At 54.7% G+C, this 17,455-nt stretch overlaps 1 protein-coding gene across 15 annotated transcripts in view; it reads left to right on the top strand.

The window, feature by feature from the left end:
* TLE3 (TLE family member 3, transcriptional corepressor) overlaps nt 1-13,263 on the top strand; it is a 47,440-nt gene extending 34,177 nt beyond the window's left edge. For 4 of the 15 annotated variants that reach the window (XM_036907868.2, XM_036907865.2, XM_036907864.2 and 1 more), the window contains 12 exons: nt 2,121-2,240; nt 3,087-3,137; nt 3,803-3,955; nt 4,400-4,541; nt 5,084-5,283; nt 6,069-6,145; nt 6,989-7,349; nt 7,589-7,836; nt 8,179-8,326; nt 9,118-9,268; nt 10,139-10,215; nt 11,279-13,263. In XM_036907868.2, the coding sequence (XP_036763763.1) occupies nt 2,121-2,240; nt 3,087-3,137; nt 3,803-3,955; nt 4,400-4,541; nt 5,084-5,283; nt 6,069-6,145; nt 6,989-7,349; nt 7,589-7,836; nt 8,179-8,326; nt 9,118-9,268; nt 10,139-10,215; nt 11,279-11,386 (1,836 nt within the window). In that variant the 3' untranslated portion in view covers nt 11,387-13,263. The remainder of the gene's footprint in view (nt 1-2,120; nt 2,241-3,086; nt 3,138-3,802; nt 3,956-4,399; nt 4,542-5,083; nt 5,284-6,068; nt 6,146-6,988; nt 7,350-7,588; nt 7,837-8,178; nt 8,327-9,117; nt 9,269-10,138; nt 10,216-11,278) is intronic. The other 11 variants (XM_036907876.2, XM_036907875.2, XM_036907874.2 and 8 more) reach the window with 6 other exon arrangements.
* Nucleotides 13,264-17,455: the final 4,192 nt, after the last annotated feature.

Here is a 17,455-nt window from a genome sequence, read left to right as displayed (position 1 = left end):
CTGCTCAGGGGAGAGGCCAGAGGGCTGTGCGCATGTGGTGATGGTGTCACAGGCGGGAGAGACTGAAGTAATCAGCCCTTTGGAAAGCCAGGTTGTCGGCAGATGAGGCCCCCAGCAGGAAGGACAGGGCCGTGGCAGAGGGGCGGGGGGGCGGTGGACGACGGGCTGGAAGCTGTCCCAGAGGGGTTGGTCTGGAGTCCAATTAGAGGTAGCTTCATTCATATTTCCTTGCCTAGCCGAAGCAATAAAAAATACTTAGTTTTTGGCCGCCTGCCAGCCAGAGGCGGGCTGGATCGATGCCGCTAAATGCCTGACATGACTCTCTCCAGTAGCAGTGAGGGTTTTCAGCCTGACTGCATGAGAAGAAAGAGCTTGCTGTTCTCCTGCGCCCATACTGGGTCGTGAGGAGAAACGCGAGCAGCCCGCACGCCCCCCTCTCCCCGCCCGCCCACCCGCCTGAGAGGAGTGGGGCCAGAAGCATTTCTGCTTTGCTCAGGGTGGCCACTGTCGGAGGAAATGAAATGAAAGGACGGTGATTTCAGTGGGCGCTTGCGGCAGCTAACTGAATTGCGGCTGTGCACCTCGCGCTGCCCTTCCACGGCTGTGGGGGGGGCCGGGCTGCGGTTCCATTATAACCTCCATTTTTTCTTTAAGGCTTGATAACTCTGCCATTTTAATTTGCTTCAGGCAGAAACTTGGCAGGGAAGGGCTGCCCAGAAACTAGCTTAGGAAAGGAAATTAAGTTCTGTGGCTCGTTCCCGCACCTCCCCTCCAAATGCCGCCACTGGCCTTCAGGAAGGTGGGGCAGACGTGAGGCGAAGACTCATCCAACCTGCCTTTGATGCCCTTTTCTTTGAACAGGCGTCCCTCTGTGTCCCCACATGGCCTTGTCATGCCCGTCTGTGGGGATGTTGGGGAGCTGGCCTTTTTCTTCCCTGCAACTGAACTGCAAGCTCCTGGAAGGCAGGGAATGTGTTGGCCCATTCCTCCGTGCTCAGCAGCTAGTCCAGGCCTGATCCGGGACAGGTGCTGTGTGAGTGCGGGCAGGTGTAGTTTGGTCTCTTAGAAAGAAGTAAGCCTCAACAGTCCCCCAAAGGGGCAGTGATACTACCCTGTTGCTCAGAGGTTTGCTGGCAGGTACCCCTGCATGTAGCTCCCCAGCCTGGTACTCTCCAGCCACATAATGCATGCCACCTGTGACCACCGGTGACACCGCGAGCCAGCAGGGGCCCCTCCACGGGCAGCTGTCCGCCTCCAGGACGGGTCTGTTCCCAGCTCCAGGGGCTGCCTCGGCTGTTGGCGCATCTTCCCTTGTCCTGGGCCTCAAGTTCTAAACTTTTCTAGTTCCTACTTAATGTGTAGTTGACGTGAGAACTTACTAGGCTCCTCCAGGCCTGAAAAACTTGGGTTTCCTTCGTGTTGCCTCCTGCTGAGGACTTAAGGCACATTTCCCAGCCTCTTGGGCCCCTTCCTTCCCAGCACTGCCAACAGCGTGGCTCTTCTGCCCTTAGGCTTTTTCCCATCTTTCAGAGGGAAAGGCTTCAGATGTTGAATTTTTTGTTTCTTTATTATGCTGATACTCATGTAAAGTTGCGGGAGGCCACACAATAGAGTAGTGGGACATTGACACAAAAGGCCAAGTTGCCCACCTATGCCTAGGAGGCCTGCTGGCACCTGACTTTACCCTTACCTGCCCATCTCCCCAGTCCTGTCAGGTTCAGCAGATGAAGTATTGAGCATGGCTCCAGTTCATTGGCTCAGCTCCATCTTTCAAAATTTGGTGCAAATTCTGCTTATCCCATCTTTGAGCAAATGAGTAGCAGGCAGGCACAGGATGGGTGGTGAAGGAAATATGTGACACCCACCCTCATGGAGATGATAGTCTCATAGGTCAGAAGCTCACTGCAAGGTTATTTAATAGCAGCAGCATTGCTACAAAAGAAAATTGTGATGCTCTGGGGGACCTGGTTTAGAGAGTTGGGAAGTCTGCCTTGGCAAGGCCCCAGTGGAGCCGGACTTGAAGGGTACACAGGACCTCGGCTGACCACCTGAGTCACCTGCACTTAGCCATGTCTCCGCATGCGTGGAATGTACACATTAAATCTCTCTCTTGCTTCCAGAATAACTCCGTGTCACCCTCGGAAAGCCTCCGGGCCAGTGAGAAGCACCGGGGCTCTGCAGAATACAGCATGGAAGCCAAGAAACGGAAAGCAGAGGAAAAAGACAGTCTGAGCCGATACGTATGTGTGAGGGTTCGGCGGGAGTCCCTGGGTTTGGGTTGTGTAGGCCAGGGTGTGGGAGAACCCCCGGGGCTGAGTGTGGGTGAGTCAGAGAGGCACAGGTGGGGGCAGGAGGGCGGGTGGCCTGGGTGGGGAGGTCTCGTACACACACATTGTGAGCATGTCAGCCGCAGCCAGGAAGGAATGAATGAGGAAGTTGTCCTGGCCTCCGTAGGGTCTGGGAGAGCTATGGGTGCCTCCCCCGATGGCCCGACAACTCTGTGCTGCCATTACAGCCCTCCCAGAGGGCCAGTCTGCTCCAGGGGGGGCATCCCCAGTGACCCCACTTTGACCCACAGTGTAGTTGAGGTGTCTGCTCTGCCGGGCTGTGCAGGGGTGAGAGCTGGGACGGGGAAGAGGTTGGTTCAGTGCTGGGGTCCAGTGGTCTCGTGACAAGCCCCGTGGCTGCTCTGTGGCTCTGGCTGCAGTGCACAGCTGAAACCTCAGCCTCGTTTCTGGGAGACAGGGCTAATCACCACGCCCACGGGGTAGTGGAATAGAGGGAACAAGGCTAGCACTCTTACTGGTAAATGATGGTGCAACCAAACCAGCTGGAAAGGGCTGCCTGGCTCCAGAGAGACAAGTTAAAGGGAGCTTAGAAATTCTGTCATGGAGCAGGTGATGGTATGGCTGCTCATGGGTACAGAGCCGAGAGACCCAAGCTTGGAGGGCTGGGCTGGGGAAACACCGAGGTGAAGGGCTGAGTGGAGAGAGCCTGGAAATGGGTTAGGCTGGTTCAGCACCTGGCTGGTAGAAGCAGGGGTGGGAGGGCACGGCCTCTTACTGGCTCCTCTGTTTTGGTTGCAGGACAGTGACGGAGACAAGAGCGATGATCTGGTGGTGGATGTTTCCAATGAGGTAAGGGCAGGCCCCGGTTGCTGGGCGGCTCTGGGTTTCGGAGGTTTAAAATTGTACCTTCCCTGGGCCTATTATATCTTGGCTGCTGTGCCAACATTACCAGCAGCCTGAGCAGGGTGATAAGGTCTTTCGTGCTGGGGCATCAGGCTGGTCAGCAGGAGCTGGGCAGGGCTTGCTGCGTGGTGTCTGGGCATTCATGGGCACCGAGTGGTTCCTAGGATGGGTTTCCAGAGAGGGACGCCTAACGATCCCCAGATAGGACCGTCTGTTCCTCCAGGCCAGCTCTGTTCTCCCCATCACCCCTGGGATCTTGAGCTGTGTGCTGTGAGTCCCCTGGGATCAGCCTCAGCAGCGAAGGAGGAGCTAGAGGGATCTGCATATGGCCGGGAGGCCCAGCTGCCAAGATTTAAGTCCTGAACTTAGGTTCGATCTTGGGCCATCACCCCCACAACTCTGCTCAACCCAGGCCTCAGTCTCCCCATCTGTGGGATGAAGGATTCAGACTAGATTATTAAGAACTAATCGCCTCCACTCTGGAGCCCCCAGTCTCTCTCAGCCACACTCCTCTTCCCATCATTTGCCTGCTCCCTTCCCATTCCCAGAGCGGGGATGACTCTAGGCTAAGTGTTACTTTGGGTGCATTTCTGCATCACTTGTGTCTGCAGGACCCAGCAACACCTCGGGTCAGCCCAGCACACTCGCCTCCTGAGAATGGGCTGGACAAGGCCCGTGGCCTGAAAAAGGATGCCCCGACCAGCCCCGCCTCAGTGGCTTCCTCCAGCAGCACACCTTCCTCCAAGACCAAAGACCTTGGTCATGTATGTGGGGTCTGCCCCTGGCGCCACAGAGGATGGGAGAGGACTGGGGCGGGTAAGGGTGAGGAAGAAGGTTCTGGAAAAGGGACTGGACCTGGAGTGGCGCTCATTGGAGGCCAGAGGGGTGGCGTACAAAGAATATGGGTTGGGGTTTGACCTGAGTTCAAATGCTGACATTCCCACTCACTGGCTGGGCCTGATGCTAATTATAGTGAGTTAACATTTCTAAACTTTGGTTGCTGCATCGATAAAATGGGAAAAGTCACTACAGTTGCTGTCAAATGAGGTTGGACAGAATTGAGGCATTGGGCAGAAAGTTCAAAATGGGGGCTGGTGCTGGGCTTCACGGGGTGACTGGCGCAGGGCTTGTGTTGGCTCTGAATGCCCAGCTCTGGGGAGAAAGGAATCTTCATGGCTTCCTGTGGTCTCCACATCTTCCCTCTTCAGAATGACAAATCCTCCACCCCTGGGCTCAAGTCCAACACACCAACTCCAAGGAACGATGCTCCAACTCCAGGCACCAGCACGACCCCAGGGCTCCGGTCAATGCCGGGCAAACCTCCAGGCGTGGACCCGATAGGTATAATGGGTAGGCACGACGGCACTGGACTGACTGTGCTTGAGGGGGAGGGGTGTGCCCCAGGCCAGGGCTGGGACTGCATAGGCAGGCCAGAGCACCAGGGGATGTGTTGGAGTTGGGGCTTTCCCAGGCCTGCCTCTGGGGGTACATATGGTCAGGTTTGAGAAGGAGATGGACACCTGGTGCTTTAACACTGACATCAGGACTTACTGGGGCCACTGCTGGGCTAGGCATGTGGAAGGAACTTCACACAGGTCAGGATGTCCATGGTTTGTACCCACCTCTGTCTTTAGATCTGTGAAGCTCTGAATAACTGGGCTTCCACGTCCTGCTTTATAAAAAGAGGTGGACACATCTCTTATCTCGAACCTCCTTGGGCTGTGGAAATGGAGATCCCAGTTAGGTGGGTTTAATCTGAGAGGACTGCCTGGAGCAAGCAGCGTTAGGATGTAGGAAGGACTGCTGCTGGGTGGGACCTGTACTTTTTCCTGGAAGGAGGGTGGGGCCCGCTCGCCTTGATGGCCAGCTAGCTGATGCCTGCCTCCCTGCAGCCTCAGCCCTGCGCACGCCCATCTCCATCACCAGCTCCTACGCAGCACCCTTTGCCATGATGGGCCACCATGAGATGAACGGCTCGCTCACCAGCCCCAGCGCTTACGCCGGCCTCCACAACCTCCCGCCCCAGATGAGTGCGGCCGCCGCCGCCGCCGCCGCCGCCTATGGCCGATCGCCAATGGTGAGCTTTGGAGCTGTACGTAGACCTTTTGGCTCCTTTTTTGGGGGGCTGGGCAGCGAGTGGCGGGGTTTGGGGGGACACTTCCTGCACACCAAAGAGGACCCCCGGAGTCTTCTGACCAGTCAGCTGCCTTTTGTGATAGAGTATGTATCAGAAACAAGAAAGGAACACACACTTTGGGGTCAGCAGACCTGGGTCCCCCCCCCTGCTTGCCCACTAGCCACCGTGTGACCTCCCACAGTGCAGCCTCCCCGGGTCACCCTTTTCTGTCTGGGAAGTGGGGCTGACACCTCTTCCCAGTCTCTGTGGGGATGGGAATACCAAGATGAGTCAGGGACTTCCCACATAGCAGGGGTTGATAACCGGGGCTGCTTGTCATACCAAGAGTTGGGTGCTGTTGCTGACGGGCAGTTTGGATTCGGGCTAGCAGAGTAGGGCCCTTTTTCAGGAGATGGTTTCTCTCTTTACCTTCCATACCTAGGATGGCCTCCTGTCCACATGAGAGGCACACTGGGGCACCAGGGGAGGGAGCAAAGGGCGATGGGGCTGGAGGATACTGGCTCAGAGCTGAGGGGTCTAGACTGTCACCCTGTCCCTGCCACTGTCCTGGGCAAGGCACTTGGCCCACCCGGGCCTGTGTTCCTCCTGAAACATGGGTTTGGCTCTGCTTGGCTGTCCTTTGGGCTCTGAAGAGGCAGCACTGTGTGGGCAGCACCCAGGAAGTGGCAAAGGAGGAGTCCGGGCTGGGGAGATGTACAGCGGCACTCTTCATTCAGAGCCGGCTTTGTTGTGCCTTGCAGGTTGGTTTTGACCCTCATCCACCCATGAGGGCCACAGGTCTGCCCTCCAGCCTTGCTTCCATTCCTGGCGGAAAACCGTAAGCTTTGGCCATACTTCCAGCATGCCTGTCCGGGAAGCCAGGGGAGAATGAGAATGCGCAAGCCCGCGTCCACACCCACCCACCCCCGGCCCTGGGGAACCTCCCCTAGCGGAAGCTGCCTGCCCCTCTAGAAATACTCGTGGGCCAGGTAGTAACCCCTGGAAACTGCTGCCTGGCCACACTCGCCATAAGCCCAGGGGATCCCTGTAAAGGGGAAAGGAGAAGGGAGTTGAGGGTGTGGTCACTGGGCCCCGGGAGACAGGGAACAAGTTCTTCAGATGCTGGGGCTTCCTAACCAACTTGACATGGAGCCGCTCTGGCCGTCGGGGCTCTTTTGGGTTCTGCCTGCTGGAAACGCCTCCAGCTGGCACCCACAGTAGCCCCAAACAGTGGGCAGGCCCTGCTGCCTCACCCCCAGCTCTGCTGTGTATTCTACAAGTCATTTAGGGCGAGGGGTGTGGGGAGCAAATGGATTTCCCTCCTGACTACCACTGGCTCCTAAATCCAGATGGCATTCAAGCTGGGTCCTTTCCAGGGTTGGCATGTTAGAGATGTTAGAGATGTGGGAAAGGACATTCCAAGCCACATGTGGGACTAGTGACCAGGTTTGGAGCAAGGATGTGTAAGCAGAGACAGAAGTCAAAGCTGGGAATGTTCACCAGTCCCCACCCTGGTAGAACAGGTCCAAGAAGGTTGGGGTTCCTTGGGGCCCCTGATATTTGGGGAGGGGGCACCAGGAGGCCGGGAGGCTAGTTGGGGTAGAGCTGGCTGGCCTGGGCAGGACCTGTGGGAGCTTGGGAGTGCTGGGGACGGTGGCAGTGACGGTTCTCACCCTTTCAGAGCGTACTCTTTCCATGTGAGTGCCGATGGGCAGATGCAGCCTGTGCCCTTCCCCCACGACGCCCTGGCAGGCCCCGGCATTCCAAGGCACGCCCGGCAGATCAACACGCTCAGCCACGGGGAGGTGGTGTGTGCTGTGACCATCAGCAACCCCACGCGGCACGTCTACACAGGCGGCAAGGGCTGCGTGAAGATCTGGGACATCAGCCAGCCAGGCAGCAAAAGCCCCATATCCCAGCTGGACTGCCTGGTGAGGATCCCAGGGCTGTGGGCATCTCCTGTAGCTGGCACAGGAAAGCAGGCAGCCTGGGCCAGGGGGAGCTGCCCATCCACCTGGCCTGGCTCAACCCTGCACTGGTGGGTGAGTGAGCAAGCTGACTAACCTCTCTGAGCTCTGGTTTTACCGTCTAAAAGTGGAGATGATACTGACCTCCTGGGGTTGGTGAACTGTGTGAATGAGGGATGGGGGCAGCCTGGCAGCAGCTGTGAGCAAGAGCAGGATATGAGCAGAGGTGGCGAGGGTGCTCGGTGTCTGGACACAATGCTCCTACCCCGGGAGGGGAGGCAGGCAGAGCTCAACACCACTCTTTTTCCCTCCAGAACAGGGACAACTACATCCGCTCATGCAAGCTGCTCCCTGACGGGCGCACGCTCATCGTGGGTGGTGAGGCCAGCACGCTCACCATCTGGGACCTGGCCTCGCCCACGCCCCGCATCAAGGCCGAGCTGACGTCCTCGGCTCCTGCCTGCTATGCCCTGGCCATCAGCCCTGACGCCAAAGTCTGCTTCTCCTGCTGCAGCGATGGGAACATTGCCGTGTGGGACCTGCACAACCAGACCCTGGTCAGGTGAGGCCCCAGAGAGGAGCAGGGCTGCCTCGTCCTCAGGAAGGTTGTGCTGGTCACCCTGCCTGGTTGGTGTTGCTGTGACTGGACCTGCCTGAGACGCCATGGGGTGGCCAGGACAGTGTGCGCGAGGGATACCCAGGTAAAAAGCCGGCTTGGCCTGCCTCACGCAAGGGGGCAGCTGTGTGCCAGCCGCTCTGTGTGGGCAGGGGATGGAGGGCTCCTTCACCCAGGAGCCTGCAGAAGCTCTGGGGAGAGGTGGAGCTGCAGTAGGCCTGGGAGGGCGGAATTCCGTTGGTGCCGTAGATCCCTGGCACCCACCCTCCTCCCGCTTGGCTGACACAGGCAGTTCCAGGGCCACACGGATGGGGCCAGCTGCATAGACATCTCCCACGATGGCACCAAGCTGTGGACCGGTGGCTTAGACAACACTGTGCGCTCCTGGGACCTGCGGGAGGGCCGACAGCTACAGCAGCACGACTTTACCTCGCAGGTGTGTGGCTCTGCTGCCCTGGCAGAGCAGCGTGTCCCCTGGTCCCAGCGGGGGACCCGCAGGAGGGGGTCGAAGGGGCCCTCCCAGGCGGTTGTTGCAAATGGACCTGAGACCAACCTGAACAATCTGGGACGGCTTCCTGTAGGAAGTGGCAATGAAATAGAATCACTAAGGCCTTGGAGTTGGACATACTGGAGCCAAATGCTGAGATTTCATTCCCTGCCCCTCTGCTTTTGAGCACTTTGGACTTTTTCTCATTCACAGGATGGTGGTACTAGTCACTACCTCATAGGTTTGGTGAGCACCAGAAATGGTTCCTGTGAAAGTCTTAGCATAACCCTGGCTCATAGAAAGCATTCTGTAGCAGCTAGGTATTATTACTTGTGTTGCTATTTTTAATTGCTCGTTTTAATATGGTAATCTTATATATTTAATATTTTAGTGTTTTATTTACTCTCTTAAGAAAGGGCAAAAAGTCAACGAGACAGAGTCACTTTGAAAGTGAAATGTCTATGCCACCTCTGACTTTGAATCCTGGCTCTTTCACTTCCTTTCCAGAGTCAGCGACCTCTCAGCCTCAACTTCCTCACCTATAAAATAGGGGTAAAAAATGATATCCCATACCCCTGGGTTGTTGGGCTGAGAGAATGGGAGCTTTGCTTTGCAAATGGCAGGTGGAGAGGTGTGTGGGGAGCGATGGGACTCCGCCCTCAAGGCCCTGAGCAGGCCTTTGAGGAGCCCCTGGGCCTGGAGGGCACAGGGTGCTGAGCTCAGTCCGGTCCGCCCTGCAGATCTTCTCGCTGGGCTACTGCCCCACGGGTGAATGGCTGGCCGTGGGCATGGAGAGTAGCAACGTGGAGGTGCTGCATCACACCAAGCCTGACAAATACCAGCTGCACCTGCACGAGAGCTGCGTGCTGTCCCTCAAGTTCGCCTACTGTGGTGAGCCTCACGGGACGGGGGCCTCGCCCGGCCTGCTCTGTGCGCAGAGGAGGGGCCCAAACTTATAGGAGGGGCAGAGTCCCAAAGTGAGCTGGCTTCCGGAACCAGGCTGCCTGACCCCAAGCAGCATTTCCCCTGCTCGAGTGCAAATATTAGTGCAGGGCGGGTACCAAGCACCCATACACCAGGCCAGCATCAGTGTGTGCCGGCCTAGAGCCAAGGAACAGTACTCAGCCTTGTGGCCAGTTCCTCCAGGTGGTTGAGACTCCTTGATGGCCGGTGGCCCTGGATTGGCATATCTGCTCCTCCACTGGCGAGCTCTGCAGCCTTGGGCACAGCCCATCCTCTGAATCCCAGTGGGTCTCTGTGGCCCGGGAGTAGCTTGGCACCCGCCCTGGGGTCTTGGGTAGCTTTAGCATTAACACAGGCGGAGCCCTGGCTGAGTGCCTGCAAAGTAAGGGACCTGCTGACCACCAGCTTCAGCCGGGTGTCCAGATGCTCAGGGCTTTGCCATTTCAGTATTTCCTGCTGTCTTCCAGTAGTAGCATTGAGAAGGGTCAGTTAACTTGAGTGGCTTTAGAAGGAATCATTTAGGGCAGGGTAATTGGTGTGAATAACTATAAATCCTGTTTTCTGTGCCAACCCTGCCCACCTCTGCCCCTTGATTGCTGAAAAAAGCTGTCCGGTGGGTGTCCACGTGTCTGTTATGTGTCTCACTTACAAAATGCCTCTCACACAAGCGGAGAGTTGGCTGAGTACCAGTTAGCAGTTCACAACGGGGTTTCCATGGCAGCTGGCTGGGGCTGGGGCGGGGCTTGCTTTAGGGGACTGCAGGCCGCTGCCTGACCTTCCTTTGCCTTGCACCTGCAGGCAAGTGGTTTGTGAGCACTGGGAAAGATAACCTTCTCAATGCCTGGAGGACACCATATGGAGCCAGCATATTCCAGGTACCATCCACCATCCCAGCGCCCCTCTTGATTCTGCCCAGAGTCGGCCTGTCTGTGGGAATGGGGTGGGGATAGTGAACTTGCCCCCGCCCCTTCCAGCCCCTTCCTGAGTGGAGCCCTTGCTGGGTTCTCCAAGGGCGAGGGCTTAAGCACATCAGCGGAGCGCTCTGCTGCTAGTGACCTCTGACTCCTCAAGGGCTTTCAAGCAAGGGCTCTTGAAGGATTTCTAGAGCAAGGAGGAATAAAAACATGCTCTTAGCCCTGGCCTGCACACTGAGCACTCACAGAGGTGTGCTGGGCAGTAGAGCAAGCCGAGCAGCTTTTTTCAGTGCAGTGTTCCCTAAAACTCAAGTAAGTTTGCATTTCATTTCAAATTTCAGTGAAAGGAGAGATGTAGGACTGGAGAAAAACGGTCCAGAAAGAGATAGGAGAGAAGAAAGAGGCTTTTCATGATTTTTCAAGATCTGGGGCCCACTGTATTGTACTCTCTCACTCTTTCACATGCCCACTTGCTCACACTCACGTACTTGCACACACATAATTATGCTTTCGTGCGCTCAGCCAGTAGCCACTTTCTGGAACCATGCCGGCAATGTCTGGTGTCCAGTGTGTTACGTGCATAACTTTGAGCATCTCTCTAGTTACAGTAGATCCTTCAGAAGTCAGGTACAAAGCCTTTGCTTAAGCCCGCAGGCTGAGTATCTTCTGGTCTGCAGATTCCTACTCCCAGCTCAGAGATGCTGCCTCTGATGTGTAAACTCTGAAGAGAAGGCTCATGCTAACGTGCTCTGTTTTGAGCCTCACAACTTAAAAATCACATTGCACTCTGTTAATGAGCTTTTCCTTGGGAGAAAGTAGGAGGAAGGGATGCGTCTAACTGAAAGCACGTCTTTGGGCTGTATTTGCATTCGTTGCTGTGTGCGCCCGGGATCGGAGCTCCAGCGCAGGGGAAGGGTGATCTAATGCAGAGGTAACGCCGAAAGCGTGTTGAATACCAAGACAGTGAATTTCTGCCTTCCTTTCTCCCCACATCCTCCTGCCCCTCCTTGTCTTCCTCCTCCAGTCCAAGGAATCCTCGTCCGTCTTGAGTTGTGACATTTCAGCGGATGACAAATATATTGTAACAGGCTCTGGTGACAAGAAGGCCACGGTTTATGAGGTCATCTACTAAACCAGGACTCTAACAGGGCCGTCAGACTCTGGGGGAAACAGACTCGGCCGTGACAGGGAGACCCCGCAAGGGGCCCCGCGGATGGCGGAGGTCGGACGGTGGGCGGCCGCAGGTGCCAGGGCTGAGCGCACCCGCCCCGTCGGGTCGGATTCCTGGGCGTGGATCGCTGTGTCTCACAGACTCGGATGGATCTCTCTCCCCCTCCTTCCCCCTAAACCATCCTGGCAGATGCTACGAATAGATCGGAAGGCTGGTTGCTCCAGCCCCCTGCAGACACCCTCATGAATCCCTTTCCTCCCCGTTTCTTTCGATCTGTCCCCTGCCCTGGGTCAGAGACACTGGAGTGGACCCCGTGTCTGTGCTGGGGGAGGGGGGTTTCATTCTCCCACTTGTGCAGCGCACAAAATTTGTGAAAAATGTAAATAATAGACTCCTATCTCGGACTGGTCAGTGGGGGAGGAGGCCCCGTCCCCCCGGCAACGCTAGCCGTGTGTTTCGCCTGCTGTATTTGTAATCCACTCATGGTGGTGGCTTTTTTTTTTTTAAAACAGAAGTTCCCATCTGGGAAGGGGAGGCGGGGAGGGGGAGGGGAAGGGAGCTGCAGCTGGTAACCGGACCGACTGTAAGGGGCCGCCGGAGGAGTGTGCCTCCACGTGGACTTGGAATTGGCCGAGGTATGTCAGGATTTTGCGCCTGATGAACTGACGGATGGACAGAGCCTGCGATGGTGCCAGCCTGACATGAACAGAAGGTCGCCTTTCTCTGTGGCCACCACGCTCTGCCTGCCCCTGGCCCACTCTCGCCTCCCTCCCTCCCTCTCTCAGGGGTCCGACCCTTGCTCTCTCTGTCTCTCTGTCTGTCTCTCTCTCTCTCTCACGTTCTCCTCCTCAGCCTCAGTCTCTCTTTGGTGCACACTTAGTTACCGCGACGACAGATGGAAGTTCACAGGAGCTCCATCTCCGGCCCTTCTTAATCTTTGGACACAACCTAAAAAGGACAGAAAGTTAGGAGAAAGCATAGCGACTCAGCTCAGGGAGCTACCAGAGAAAAACAGCAACTGATGTGGGTGCTTTTTTTTTTGAATAAAAAGAATTAGAAGTGATGTCCTTTTACAAAATGCCTTCTCCCCCTTTCCTGCCTACGACTCCTCCCTCTCTCCCTAGATGGGAAAAGATGTGTTTAACCAGCAGGGTTGTGAGTCTGAGGGATTCTCTCCCCTGCGGGAGCCTGGGCAGGACCTCGGGGTGGCAGGGACTAGGACCCGGGGACGGGGGCTCTGGTCCTGGCACACTCGGTGACTCCTTGCAGCTCTCAGTCTCTCTCCTGACCCCAGACAGTTACAGGTAAACATCGTCTCCTGCAGGTACCACTTTTTGGTACCCCAGATGTTCTGAGGTATTAGGATTTGGGTTGTTTTTTCCTTTAGGTCTTTTTTTTCTTTCAAACAAAAGTTAAAGGTCATTGTGAGTCCTGGTGGTGGGCTCTCCATGGATGATGTAGCATATGGGAGATAATTTTTATACTGCATTTTTATGGATATTTTATAACGTGTGATTCTGCCTGGTAAGAAGGCAGCATGGGCTCCAGGGAAAGCTGCACCCCTCGGTGACCTTGCTCATGCCCAGCAGCCTCCCTGACGGAGGCGGCGGGCACGGAGGCTGGCCAGGCGCCCTGTGCCTCCCTGAGGTGGGGTGGGGGCCATCTAGAGTGTTTCTCCGTCTCTGGGTCTCAGATTGTTTGTCTGCCACCTCTTGTTAAGGCTCTAGCCACAAGGGAGGGTGAGGGTAGAAGAAAGTTGATTCCTGAAGAAAAAAGAAAATGAAAAGTCATTGTAATGAGCTGTTTTTATATTTTTAAAAGTTGCTATTTAAAGGTTGGCTTGATTGTTGCGTTTTAATTGCCTCCCCCACTCAGTTTGCCAGTCTTCCCCCAAAAAGAGAGCTGGGGCCACTGTCACCCTCGTGTCCTAGATCCTGGGCAGTTTCCTTTTTCACCTGTAAACATAAGCTCTTCTCATTTCAAAGCACTACCCATGTGTTTCCCCCGTCCCCAAGCCAACAGTCTGATCTTGCAGGACAGTTAAGGGGCTCTCATGATACCATCCCTGTGCTGTCCCCTGGTCGTGAAAGCACCAAGGAGTGGTGGGGTGGGAACTGGGGGGGGTTTCCTCTGGCCAGGTGGGTAGGACGGAGGGGATGGGCCACAGGTTTACACCAAATTCCTGTACGGCTGAAAATGCAAGATCTTTAGGCAAAAGAATGAAATGTGATGAACTTCAAGTGAAATTGCAGTGTGTCTGTGAACATGTAGACGCTGAAAACCTACATCATCTTTTGTAAGTTTTACAAATGTAGATGTGGGGGGACCCCCAATCTCTAGTTCACAAAGGCGTGCTTTTGAAGGCATTAGGGGGAGGGATTTGCAGAAGGAGCAGATAGAACGTGCAGGTCAGGGCCCCCAGAGACGCAGGGCTGGGTTGGGGTGGGGGCCAGGCTCTTGTACTTTATGTACCCATTACAGAAATCTCTCCCAGAAATGGGGACGAACATGGTTTCCAACTCCTTACTTTGTCAGTCATAAATTAGCACAAACAATTGCCTGCTGTCATTTCATATGAGAAAGGGAATTTGCCATTTTAAAAAAGGAGTGATTATTAGAATAAAGCACAGTCTGTATTCTAAGTGTTGAAAGGATAGCTGGACTGTACACAAAGGGGTCATTTTGCTGGAGAGATGTCCTCTCAGCTTAGAGAGGAGAAGCTTCTGACACTTAGGAAAAATGCTGATCTGAGGCCGCAGTTTGGCTTACAACTCGGTTGCACGAACTTTAGTAAAACATCACCCTTTTAGACCAGTTTTCTCATTTGTCCAGATTATACATTGCAGCGGAGGTCTAGAGGGCCAGATGGCAGGCTTTGGCCAGAAAATTCTGTGTACACCCAGGACTTGCCTGGGGGTTGCCCATCGTTTGCCAAGATAGGGTTGGAGTTGGGGCTTACAGGCTCCAGTGGGTGCGAGAGGAGCATGGCTGTAAGGGAACGCTCACCTCCAGTCTTCTCCTGGGGGTGAAGGCCAATATTCCCATTTCTGAGAAGGGCAGGTGGTCCCTGGACGCCTGTTCTACCAAGGTCTCTTGGGCACAGCCCAGGAACGGAGAGATGAGCATGGTTCCGTTGTAGCCATAGAGGCCCACAGTTGAGGGTGAGGGCCAAGGGAGGGAGGTCCTTCGTCTGACCTAGGTAAGTGGTGGTGGGGACAAGTCCTTCAGCCCTAGCTGCTGGTGCCTTGATTCCTGCGTCTTCTCACTGCACTGTCCTTGTACCAGCTCCCAAGCCTCTGCACGCTGGTGCTCACACCGCCTGCTTGCCCCCCTTGTCTGTCCCCCTAGCCCCTCTCAGCCTGGTAGAAGTCCAGAATCTGAGCCCCCACTGCCCTCCTGAGGCCAAATCTGCATTTTCAGGATTCCTCTGATGGTTTCCCCTCTTGTAAGCTTGTGAGGTACTCGTCTAGTCTATGGGGAGGTGCCCACTCACTGAACAAATCGATTGCCGTCCCTAATACTCCCAGGCTGCCCGTGCCTCTGGCTCACCATGGCAGTAGAAGTCTTGATACCATTTTTCTAGCCTTTTTTAAGTCACCCCCTAACCTTTTCTTGAAAAAATCCAGACTCATACCAATCACAGCGTTTGTAACATTTCCCTGCACCTCCTCACTTGGCGGTGTGCCCAGCTAGACTAGTTTCCCCGGAGAGCAGTGCACAGCACGTTATTGGTGCAGGGCAGTACTAGTAAATAAATGATGAGTTTTCACTGGTTTTTAAAGATACCCTCCTGTTTCTTAGGTCAAGCAAAGCACCCGGATGCTCATGACCGAAGTCCAGAGAAGTGAATTGACCTCTGGAGTTCTTTCAGCTCTGTTGTGCTGTCTTCACGCAAGGCCAGACCAATCTGTTTTTAGAATGGAGAGGGCATTGCTGTCAGAAGGCAGCTTTCATGGATTTGGTTCACTCTGAATTACCACAACTGTCCAGGCCACCCCCTCTGCCCTGTCAGTCACTGCTCTTTCCCATCGCCCGCCCCTAAGTGGTCCTGACCCTAGCACGGGCAGCGATTATCCTAACTTGGAAGGTTCATGGGAAAATACAGAAATACAGAGCTCTGGAAGCTGGAGGTAGAAAGGTCCTTCCCAAGACTGCTAATGTGATGAACTGGCCATTGAATATTTTGTGATAATGAGGTGTATATTTTTCGAGAACAAAGTGCTTGAAAAGGAACATTATTTTTTAATATAAAATATAGCAGACAAACCTGATTGACCTTTTAAAAACTTGAATGGTTATGTACCATTTGATTTTTTTATGATAATATTCTGGTACCCGTGAAGCAGTTTTAAACTATACCAAACTTGGACCTTTTGGATTTGGAGAAAGATTTATACTGAGCCTCTGATTTTGTAAGTGGGACAATGAAGGCCCAGAGAGGGCAAATGACTTACCACACATCACACAGCCTGAGCTGAGATTACAATTTATAGCTCCACCTTCCTAAGCCCCTAGCACATTTTCTGGAAGGGAGGGCAGGAAGCTAGGAGGGAGCTGCCCTGGGGGCAGAGCTGGATAATGTTTGGAGGATTAGGATCCAGACGATGAGGCCTCTTGACTCTTCTCCAACAGTACTGATGAAATTTCTCATGGAAGGAGGACAGCCAAGAAAAGTCACAGAAACTAGCCTACTGCCTAGAGAACCCAGAACTTACCGATCGCACCCATGCTTCTATCCACCCATCCATCACCCACCCACCTTTCTAACCATCCTTCTATCCACCCATCCATCCAATTGACATTTATGTTGTGAGAATCTAATATATGCTAGGTTCTAGGTGCTGGGATGTAAAGATCAAGAACACAATGCCTGTCCTCAGCTTTCAGCCAGCTGGGCGAATGATCACATAAACTGACAATTTACTACTTTATGAGAAATGTGAAGGGACAAACCAGAAGATACCACAAACATAGCCAAGACATTGACCCCGGCATGGAGAGTCCGAGCAAGGGCAGTTCCTTGAAGGAGTGAACTAAACAGACCTGAAGAATGCAGAGTTGCCATGCCAAGGCGAGGCAGGGAGAGAGGTGTGCTGGGCAGAAGGAACAGCGTGCGCCAAGGCCTGGGGTGTGAGAGGGCAGGGCCCTACCCCGCAACCCTCTCCGTCCTGACTAGTTCTGGCTCCTCCCCTGCTCTGGCCCGAGGCCAGCTGGCTGCACCGCAGGCCCTTCGGCCTCTTCCTGGCTGACCTCCGGGGGCGGGAGCCAGGCTAGGACTCAGGCTGAGCAGGCTGGTGAAGCTGACGAGGGACTTGGGCAGAGGCCAGAGGCAGGGGGACGGGGAGTTGTAGGGAGTGGGCTGCGATTTGGGGATGGAGAGAATGCTCTAGGGCCCTGAAACAATTGGCCTTGAAGTCCTGGGGAACTTGGGCACCGGATTATGGGACATGGTCAGTCCCTTCTCTGGGGGAGGCTCCCATTTAAACTCCCTTCTACACTCACAGCTTCATAAACTGCACATTTGTCTACTCCCCCTGCTTGGAGCCGCTCACTGGCCTTCTGTACAGCACAGTATCTAAGCTCCTTGCCTGGGTGTCCCCGGACCCAAGCCCTTGATCTCCAGAGTCACAGTTCACCTCCCCCATTTCACTGTGCACACTGTCACACACACCCCGACACCCTGAAAAGCAAAGCTTTCCAATTTCACACTTGGTTTGTGATTCTCTTTTACCTGGAAATTCCCTGCATCCTTCTGTGAACCTCTGCTTATTCTTTAGGATTCAGCTTCATGTTACTTCTTCCAGGAAGCCTCCCCTGAACCCCTACTCTAGTCTGAGTTGGTGTGTCTCCGTTGTGCTCTTGAAGCATCCTTTGCCAGCTCTATGTAGCACTTACTAAGCATGGTTCATTGTGACTATTAGTTTAATGATACCATCCTCTCTCCTAATGTCTGCCTGACCCTCCCACTACAACACTCTGAGACCAGGGACTACGTATGTATCTTCAGTACTTAGCATGTAGTAGCCACTC

The sequence above is a fragment of the Manis pentadactyla genome, chromosome 11, assembly GCF_030020395.1.
Source record: "Manis pentadactyla isolate mManPen7 chromosome 11, mManPen7.hap1, whole genome shotgun sequence".
Classification (NCBI taxonomy): domain Eukaryota; kingdom Metazoa; phylum Chordata; class Mammalia; order Pholidota; family Manidae; genus Manis; species Manis pentadactyla.
The sequence above is the reverse complement of the archived record's forward strand: the minus strand, read 5'-3'. Positions and strand labels throughout refer to the sequence as shown.